Consider the following 9,995-nt stretch of genomic DNA (forward strand, 5'->3'; position numbering starts at 1 on the left):
AATTAAAAGCAAGAAATCAGCAGCTAATGCCTGGAGGCCAGGTCTTTACCATTTAAATTCAGGTATCTTAGCACTAACATTCATAATTTCAGCCATTTGGAAAATGTTTTTCATAAGAATATATTTGGCTTTAAAATCTCCCTTTTCCCCTCGCTCAGGGCCACATCCTGCCAACTGAATCAAGCCTCTGACTTAATCCAAATGAAGTTTTGATTGAATAAAAGGTGCAGAATTAAGACCTGAGAATAAAATGTCTTTTCTTATCACAGAAGACAAGTTTTGCAAAATGTTCTAGCTCCTGCCAGTGCTGGAAGGGTAAATTATCATTTGACTCCTGTATGGATGTATTTATTTAGGACACGTAGCCTGATGACTCAGGAAGTTATGTAAAAACTGATCCAGTTAATTTTAGATGCTATTGTTGGAAGAATATCAATGAAAATTAATCAAATAGTCACGAAGGAACCACAGGGATGGAGTGCAGAACACTGGTGGGTAGACTTTTGGCAGCAATCATCGCAATAGTTTTAATGAGAGGAAAACACATTCTCAAGTAAATTAGAGAGTAATGACATGATTAAATGGTAAATAACAGTTAAATACATGCTTGGAGGTCCAGGATAGAGACTGTGGAGTTTTTGTATTTTGGGTGTATTCCTCTCAAGGCTGCTCTGAATAGCCAAAGGAGCTCACCAGAACTCTGCCTGTAATTTGGGGTCAGATTGTAGCTTTTAAGACGCTGAAGCTGAAAGAGCTGTTGGGGCCCTGCTGCAGCAGGAGACTTGCTGAGGCTTTCTCCATAACCCCAGAGCCTTGCCAGCCTTTTGGTTGTTGACGTGTCCTCGTTTTTGCAGGAGCTGCCTCCCCTGAGCAAGGGCCAGTGCTACGGCTCTGCTCAGCTCAGGCTGCTGTCACCCAGAACGACCGTGCGGGAGACATCTGCTCTCCTTACGTGCAGCGAGGGAGAGGGAAGGGGTCTGTCTTCTTCCGAGGCAGGTTTAGACCCCATTAGGTAGGTGTTTGCACATTCAGTGGTGGGCAAACTGAATTGCATATATGATTGTTTCTGCAAATGAGGAGTGCTGCAATGTCACCTGGGCCGGACCCCTCCTATATGGGCCCCTCCCTGTCTACTAAGAAATGGACGGGGAAAGGATCACATCCACAAGTTGTCTTGCTTCTCAAATGTTTCTTCTAGAATATGAGGCTGTATGTACAAACTCTGTTTTGTTAGCTTTACCTCATCTAGCTGTACTACACACTAAGGTTTTGCGATTGAAGGGGACTGGCCTGGGTCAAAAGTGTTTTACCTGCTCTTTACCACTTTCTGTTTCAGGTTGTCAGGGTAAGCATAACCCAAAAGCAAAAAAAAGAAAATTAAAATACTTCCTGGTTCTCTTTTTATAGGTTTTAGCATATTTTCTTGGTTTTCAGTAAGTCCAGGTAGAATATAGGTGCCCCAGCCACTTTGGTCAAATGAAGCAGAAGTGTCACCAAACATTCCTTGCTGTTTGGCAAAACTAGAGGGAGCACGTGGGGAGGCTGTCAGTTACAAAAGGAAATAAATAAATAAGTAAAAATGCAACCAAAAAAAAAAAAACAGAACTCAGTGCTAAACTGGGACATCAGTCCACTAAAAGCTGACTTACTTGATTAAATGGTAATTCAAGTGAGCAGCACACTGTGTCCTCCAATAACAACCTGGCAGCTTCTTCATTAGCATAATACAGAATTAATTTTCTCCCTTTCTGCCTTCCCACAATAGAACATGTTCTAACATGAGTCTGAGTATTGTATTTCCTCCAATAATAACATTGGAGGAGGGGAAAGGGCATAATTGAAGAATACTTGTTATGTTTTTGTTTTAAAAGTTTATATTTTCACTTCAAAGGTCAGTAGATAACAGCTCATATACTGTGTAATTCTCTAATGCATAACAATGCCCAATAACAGACGTTCAAGTTGTCCACTAGAAAGTAAAATTCATGATTTGCAATCTGCAGTAAAATAATTTAGTTATGCCACTCAAAGTTTATGAGTATATGTCTGTTAATGCATTATTTGAATGCAATATGGTACTTAGATGATTGATGCAGTTTGTAACCATGATTAGAGTGTTGGCTGCTGCCACAATTACATGGATTCAGGGGGCATAGAAGCAAATCTGGCTCTTGGAAAATTGTATCAAGTTGGTAAATAAGAACTCAGAAAGAAAAACATTAATAGCATTATTTCTCAAAGGTTATCGTAAATTTGGCACATTAGTAAATTTGTTAGTACTGTAAAGTATCCAGATATTTTAAAATATTTTTTCTGACTTTTTTCTGACTTCTGTATATAATACACACAACTGCATTGTTCCAAGAGGATCTTGCAGCATCTTCTCCTCTTCATATTTAGATAGTGTCTTATAATGATCTCAGTTTTAATCTGCTCTTCATTTTTTGCTTAGGTGTACAGTTGTTCATACATGCTACTTTTTTGTCAGCAAAAAGCAAACCAACTGGTGAGTGAGATTTTCAGAAATAGTTCATATAGAACATTATAGAACATTATAGAACATATAGAACAGAATAGTGTTTTATTGCTGTTTCTTGTGTAAATCAGAGGTTTTTCACTGTATTTACAAGGATCATAGCAAGTCAATATTAAGTGCTTTTGCAAATTCTGCCCTGGATGAATAAATATATGCAAAGGAAACAGGCACTTTTAATATTTAAATTATAAAAAACATACCTGAAAATAAATGTTGGCACAAAACCATGCTCACAATTTCCTGGTGCACCGCAAGAGCATAACTGTAAAAAAAAAAAAGTGCTACTTCTCTGAAGTACAGTATCACTGAGCACATTTACAAGAAGATTTGAAAAATACCCCGTACGTATAATATTTTCTCACTTATTGACTGAAATGATCGGAAATACTATATATATTCTTTAAATAATGTGACATTTGTACCCATGCTCATGGACACAAATAATTGTAGATGCTCCTAAGGCTATTTCAAACCTTGAGTGGTACGTGTCTGTCATTGAGCCAGTACTCAGATTGTAAATGGCCCAAAGGCAGCCGTGTGGACAAATTGAATCCTCAAAGAAGGGATGCCCATTTCAGGCTGGTCTGAAAATCAAGCGCTGGTGTTTTAACATGACTTTCTACTTTATATCTGAACCTTCTTAAGTTTTTATAAAATGCCACTAATCTGTAATTCTTATGCACCAGAGCAAACCCATACAGTTTTAGAATATGGCAAATCCAAACTGAAATGATCTTTTAAAGCCCGCATTACAGCTGGCATCTTTGTCAGCAGGCAGAGTAGAAGGGCCAAGAATTTCCGCTGATTACTAGAAATCCATGTGAATTGGGAGATCCGGGATGCTGCATGTTTATCTGACTGCTTTTTTGCCTTAGAGTTGTTCAGTGGGGCATCAAATATGTGCTTAATCTCCTTTTATCAGGGGAGATGACTACTTCTTTTCATGGTGCTTGTTACTATTTTCTTCTTGTTTTCCTTAATTATTTGGCATGAACTATAGTCCATCTTAAAACCATTACTTGACTGGGATTCCTTTCTTTCCATTTTGTTACTTCTGTGCTCCAGGGGATTTCCTTGAGGAAGCTAATATCTTTCCTAGGTTGCTGCAGTGACACAGAATCCAAGTTTCTTTGTTAAGAATTTCCATAACTCATTCAGTCTCAGGCAACATTGGTACTGTTGGCTAAAGTTATTTCCTCCCTTCCTAGCAAGACACCTTTACTGTCTTGGGTATTTATACTGAAGAAAAGACCCCATCATGTTGATTTGGTTTGGCAACATTCTTTTGTTTGGTTGGTTTTGTTTTGTTTTGTTACTGTGATTTGTGTTGGGAAAGATACTTTCTGTGTGGCTCATTGCATATATCCCCACTCAGCCAGTAATGGTTATTATAACATTGATATTAGGAGAATTATTAGGAAAGCAAGCAGACAAATTAACATTACAATGGCTATGAGATATATTTTGTATGGTTGTTTAAAAGAAGAAAAAGCCACTGAGACGGTCTTTACATTTATTGCCACACATAATCCAAAAAATTATGGTGTGGCTGCAGCAGCATTTAGTCACATAATATTTTCAAAATGTGCAGGGAAAATAGGGAAGATCCTTCCCTTTTTCACAGAAGCTCTGTGATGTCAGGATGACAGTGCTTAAAAGTGCTGTTGGATTTCTCACAGAGCCCAGGAGTGGGTTGTAGAGTTTGTAGATGTGGGGAGTCTGTGCCTGTTCATTCTTCATTTCCTTTAAATGCTATATGTACGACTCACTTTATGCTGCTGGCACTCTCTTGTTATGAATCTGAAGATCACATGTGTAACATGCAGACAGAAATAAATCCTGTAGGTAAAAGAAAGTAGAAATTGGCTAAAGATCAAAGGTTATCCTCATTCCACTCCTTCCTTCACTTTTATTATCCTGTCTAAATTCAGTCTTTTGTAGAGAGGCTTTGTTTTTTTTCATGAAGAAAGGTTGAGCTTAAATGAGAGTTTAAGATTTTATTTGTTTTTCAACCCTGTATGTAATTTGAACCATGGTGTAGTTACTTTGGTAGAATCAAAACCGCAGTTCTTAGACGGTACAGAAGATTGTGGAGTGGTTTAAGGAAACAATATTTCACCCTAAGTGTTCTGTGATCGTCTATAGATTAAGTGACAAGTAGATCTTTCTCTTTTTCTTTTTATTCTTCTCTTTCCTTTTTTGTTTGTTTTTGTGTTTTTCTTTTTCTTTTTCTTTCTCTTTTTCTTCTTCTTTTTCTTTTTTTTCTTTTTCTTTCTCTTTTTCTTTCTCTTTCTCTTTTTCTTTTTCTTTTTCTTTCTCTTTTTCTTTTTCTTCTTTTTCTTTTTCTTTTTCTTTTTCTTTTTCTTTTTCTTTTTCTTTTTCTTTTTTTTTTCTTTTTCTTTTTCTTTTTCTTTTTCTTTTTCTTTTTCTTTTTCTTTGTCTTTGTCTTTGTCTTTGTCTTCTTCTTTTTCTTTTCCTTTTTCTTTTTCTTTTTTCTTTTTCTTTTTCTTTTTCTTTTTCTTTTTCTTTTTCTTTTTCTTTTTCTTTTTCTTTTTCTTTTTCTTTTTCTTTTTCTTTTTCTTTTTCTTTTTCTTTTTCTTTTTCTTTTTCTTTTTCTTATTTTTCTTTTTCCTTTTTTTCTTTTTCTTTCTTCTTTTTCTTTTTTTCTTCTTTTTTTCTTCTTCTTCTTCTTTTTCTTCTTTTTCTTTTTCTTCTTCTTCTTCTTTTTCTTCTTTTTCTTTTTCTTTTTCTTTTTCTTTTTCTTTTTCTTTTTCTTTTTCTTTTTCTTTTTCTTTTTCTTTTTCTTTTTCTTTTTCTTTTTCTTTTTCTTTTTCTTCTTTTTCTTTTTTTTTCTTTTTCCTTCTCTTTCTCTTTTTGACAGAATAACTAAACTAAATCTGGTATCATTAAAGTTCCTGTTCTAAAAACAGTTGTCTTCAGGCTTAACAGAGTCCTAAGATGTAAATTGAACTAATTGTGCATTTACTTTTTTGCCAGATCAAGCCTTAAGTTTGTCCTGGAAAATTTCTTTGGAAAATATGCTTGTAATTTTTGTTTTTTTGAATATTTGGTGACCTTCTTCACTAGAACATGAAAAAAAGGGTGGTGATTTTCCTGTCTTTAAAGAACCACAGACTTTAGCAGGTATTTTCAAAGTGCTTTATTTAAGACTATGAAATGCACTGGAATTAGTAGTGATGGCCATCAGTAGAGCAACTAAACCAGGCCAAGTAGAACAGTTAAGAACATGTGATGGGTATTTAACTTCAGTAGTTTCAAGGCTTTACTTATCATTTCTCACTTAAAGGAGTGAGTAACAAAAACAAACAACAGCTGTTCTGGGAAACCAACACAAAACTTGAAATTTCTCTTCTCTCCAAATTAACCTTTGTTCATGTAATTTGTTTTGTCATTAAAAGTCAAATAAATTATTTTTACTTGAATCACAGATGAAAACTCTGTGGCAATATTTTTGTAGTTATAGATCACCATTGAAAATGGAGTACCATCATTTCTGACTGTGATGCAGAATTGCTTAGAATGTTGTGGGGCAGTAGTGAGCAACACTGGTAGAGACATACTGAAATGCTGGACAGTTTCATCTTATACCAAAACTTTGAATCAAAAAAGCGATCCAGTTCTTAGTGTTGTTTCTAAAAACACTTACAAAATGGAGCTAAGACGTGACATGTTTCCACTATTTTTCACTCCACGGCTGTATATTAGACTCAAAGACCAAATACAAAGAAGCAAGCTGTAAACAAAAATTTCATTATCTCATTTGAAAAATACAATTATTTTTAACTATATATAATAGCTTAACTACAAACGTTATTTGTCATATCAATGCCATGACTGACCAGGGTCGCGTTATCTATATCTAAATAAAATGGTTATTTGTTACATTGATGTGCAAATGAGACGAGAATCCGGAGTGACAGTGGTTAATGATGTTACAAAGGGAGAGACAACCTCATGTTTCAACTAATCTCCAGCTATTAAGGATCAGCATGAAGGACATTATCTCACATCTGCCTCATACAAAATTCCATATACCTAACTCCAAAGCATCTGGTGTGAGCCATAGTCAGAAACAGGATACTGGACTAAATATATCCCATGCACCCTGTGCAATATCTTTGAGCTTTCTACATTCCTACACAACAGATGTGAAATATGCCAGTAATATCTGTTCTGCTTTAATTATTTGCATTACTGTATTTGAATAATAGGTTTTGGTCACCTAACCAAGCAATTGCTGAAGCTAGCGGATGGCCGTGTTGTGCTGGCACTGGAGGGAGGACATGACCTTACTGCCATCTGTGATGCATCTGAAGCCTGCATAAACGCCCTTTTAGGAAATGAGGTAAAACATAAATCATAATAGGTGGAGAGAATGATCCAAGTTTGCTGAAACTCCTATCTTTGATTTTCTTTTAGTAACAAAGGCAGCAGACCTTTTTTCTTTGGGTATTAAAAACCATGCAAGTTGAACACATCTCAGATGAGCTAAAAGCATGCTTTGGTTTGGATAAATATCTCTAAACAATATTATTATATAAATCCTTTAGTGTTTTCCTAAATTATTCCCAGTTCTGAGCGAGATTTAATACTTCAAAATTTGCATTTGGTGATGTACTAAATAACAGGCTTGACTAACTGGTAGTCATTGATGAGCATATCATTTATCAGGATCAGACCTTCCAGCCAATTATCATGGAAAAAAAAAAAAAAGGCTTTTGCAAGGCATCTGATAATCTTAACGATTGGATATTGCAAAGACTTTTTTTTTTTTTTTCAGTATTCTGACACTGCTTCTACTGGTGAGTAGAAGAAAAAAAAATAAATCAGAGGTTCTTGAAATTGAAAAACATTAATAAAAAGTGTCCAAGACTTTAAAAAAAAATTCAAGTTAGAAATGAAGATTCATGTTGGTCTGTATGCAGTTTAAATGGAATGTCCAATTTGTCTGTATCAAACACTGTATATATTATGAAAAAAGTTTTGAGAGTGGACTGACAGACTAACTAGACATGAGTACATACTATTTATGTAAACAAGCACAAGATAATCACTCATCTTTGTAAAAATTGGTTCTGTTGTATGGAAAATATCTTTTCTCCTAGAAATACAGTGAGAAGGAAGATAAGCTTGCTGAAGGTGCAGACAAAGTCATTTATGAAAGGACTGAAGTTTTTACCATAAACTGTGAATTTTGTGAGATCTTGTTATTAAGTTCAGTGTGTTACCATTTCTCCCCAGGGGAAATGGTAATAGCTAAATAATTTCACCAATCAAGTGTATTAGTGCTAAATTGCAAGCTAGTCTGCTCATTCCCTTCCAGTTAAGTCTTCATATCTGTGAGAATAATGTGAAGTAATGTATCTTCTGATGGAAATTGGATAGAAGGCTTTTCTAAATGTTCTTTTTAACCTTTGCTTTTTATCTTTATGACCCACCAAGAAAAAAAATATGCTTATTGTTTTTTACATTATACATATAATGTATCTAGTGATAGCTTTCTCAACAGTATTCTCAGAAATATACAGAAGTAGACATGTCCACACAAAAAAAAATAATCTTTCATCTGGGCTTTATCTACTGTTACCCTTGACAAGACCCATAAGAAGCATTTTCCAGTCTTGTGACGTGTACTATTGAAACGGATGCTCAGCTCAGTGCTAGTCCTTTTATTTAGGTGCTGAAATCTGAAAACCTAGCTTGAAGCATTTGGCAGTCTTAGTGAATGCAGTGTTGCCTTCCCAATGAGTAACTTCCAGGGCACTCATTCATATTCTCTGTCATGACTTTCCCTGTGGTAGTATCTTATGGTGTCAGTGGCTTTTCATAGCTCTTCTAATCCCACTCTCTGAAATTTGCACCTTTATGGGACTAATGCTAATAATACAATGCTGATGATATGATGTATCTTCCTCTGTGCAGATGCCTGGGTCCCTCTATCCAGTTATGACCATTTGGTGGTGCTACCCATTTATGAAAAATGCCTTGTTTTGTTTTAACACTATATCACACCCAACTACCATTTCTGCTGTTACTGACCAGCCATTATCTAATACTGACTGTGAGAAAAAGGAATGGGATAAGTGGATTGGAATAAAAACTTTCTTCCGTTTTCTTTTAGAATAAACAGGGACTGTGAAATTAGATAAGTTATGAATCTATCTGTTTGCAAAATTTAGCAAAGCAAATTTCAAGAGAGACAAAAATGTAGTAACAGATTGAAGACAAACGTAACCACACAGCCATTTATAATCCACTTATAAAAGAACATGATCATTAATAACTTGAAACATCTCATGCAATAAGCATTATTCTCATGTGCTCTTACTCACAGCTGTATCCTTAGGGGCATGCATTAAATGGTCTGGTGCAGTAGAATTTCAAAGAGAAAATACGCTGTGGCTGCTAAGAAGACAAAAATACTCCAGAGACGATGTCATTACCAGTACTACCATAAGAAACTGATGTTTGCTTAAAAGAATAAGTAAAGGTGTTGCCGAGGAGCAGACACTAATGAGGAAGTCTGATACCGAGTTAGCAGTTAGAAGTCAGCACGTCTGTTGACGTCTATAGATTTATGGCAATCTACACCACATGGCCTATAGTATATACACTGCTTGATTTCAGCATAGTATTCATGAACTTGCATAGCAAACTACAAGCGTATTCCTGCCGAGGGCAGGAAAAAAAAATGGTTTTCTTCTAATAATCAGTTATTGTAATTTGAGGATGCATTCTTTCTTGAATGCAATTCTTTACAGGTGATTAATAGGATAATTATAACTTATTATCTGCCCTTCACTTTTACAAATAATGGTGTATTCTAGTTTTAAAATGTTGGCAAGATGAACTTCAGTTTTTAAACACTACATATATAATTGAACTCAAATTAAAAAGGTTGGGAAAGGCCTTTGGAAGGTACTCTGCAGTTTGTCAAATGTATTTATTCATGTGCTGAGGATTAGAATTCATAAACATTTTGCAGAGTTTTTGAAAACTTTTTTTTTTTTGCTTTTGTTGTTTTTGGCCAGGACTTGTCAATACAAGAATCCATGGCTTCATATGTTCTATTACCAGCAGAATAACATACCAAAAGGAAAAAAAAAAGAATTGTTAAACTAGCAGCAACTTCTAGCTTTCATGAGAGCTGGTCTGATATGTAGAGGTAACATCAAACTTAAAGGAAAGCCTTCTTTTCTTAATTTGTATTAAGAAGGAAAACAGTTTGACACCCAAAATAGACATACTTTGCTCTTAGTTGTATGTAGCCTGTAGGACAGAGATCTGTTTAGCAAGATAACTTTTTACTCATCTCTTAACAAATGCAAGTGGAGTCACTAGGAAAAGAATACACTATCAAGTTAATCTTCTTTAAATAATTTGAGCATGGCACAGGAAATTCCTGCATGCAGTTGTTGATTTTGAAGACTAACCAAAA

General features: G+C 35.1%; 1 protein-coding gene and 1 long non-coding RNA gene across 2 annotated transcripts in view; both read left to right on the plus strand.

The window, feature by feature from the left end:
• HDAC9 (histone deacetylase 9) overlaps window positions 1–9,995 on the plus strand; it is a 477,431-nt gene that overhangs the window by 443,677 nt on the left and 23,759 nt on the right. The window contains exon 24 of the mRNA XM_035562425.2: window positions 6,769–6,902. Coding sequence (XP_035418318.2) covers window positions 6,769–6,902 — 134 coding nt within the window. The remainder of the gene's footprint in view (window positions 1–6,768; window positions 6,903–9,995) is intronic.
• LOC118255865 (uncharacterized) lies at window positions 461–5,663 on the plus strand. The gene is made up of 3 exons (XR_004781055.1): window positions 461–1,012; window positions 2,453–2,506; window positions 5,534–5,663. It is a non-coding gene; the product is annotated as an uncharacterized LOC118255865 (long non-coding RNA).

This window comes from Cygnus atratus, chromosome 2 (assembly GCF_013377495.2).
Source record: "Cygnus atratus isolate AKBS03 ecotype Queensland, Australia chromosome 2, CAtr_DNAZoo_HiC_assembly, whole genome shotgun sequence".
Taxonomy (NCBI): Eukaryota; Metazoa; Chordata; class Aves; order Anseriformes; family Anatidae; genus Cygnus; species Cygnus atratus.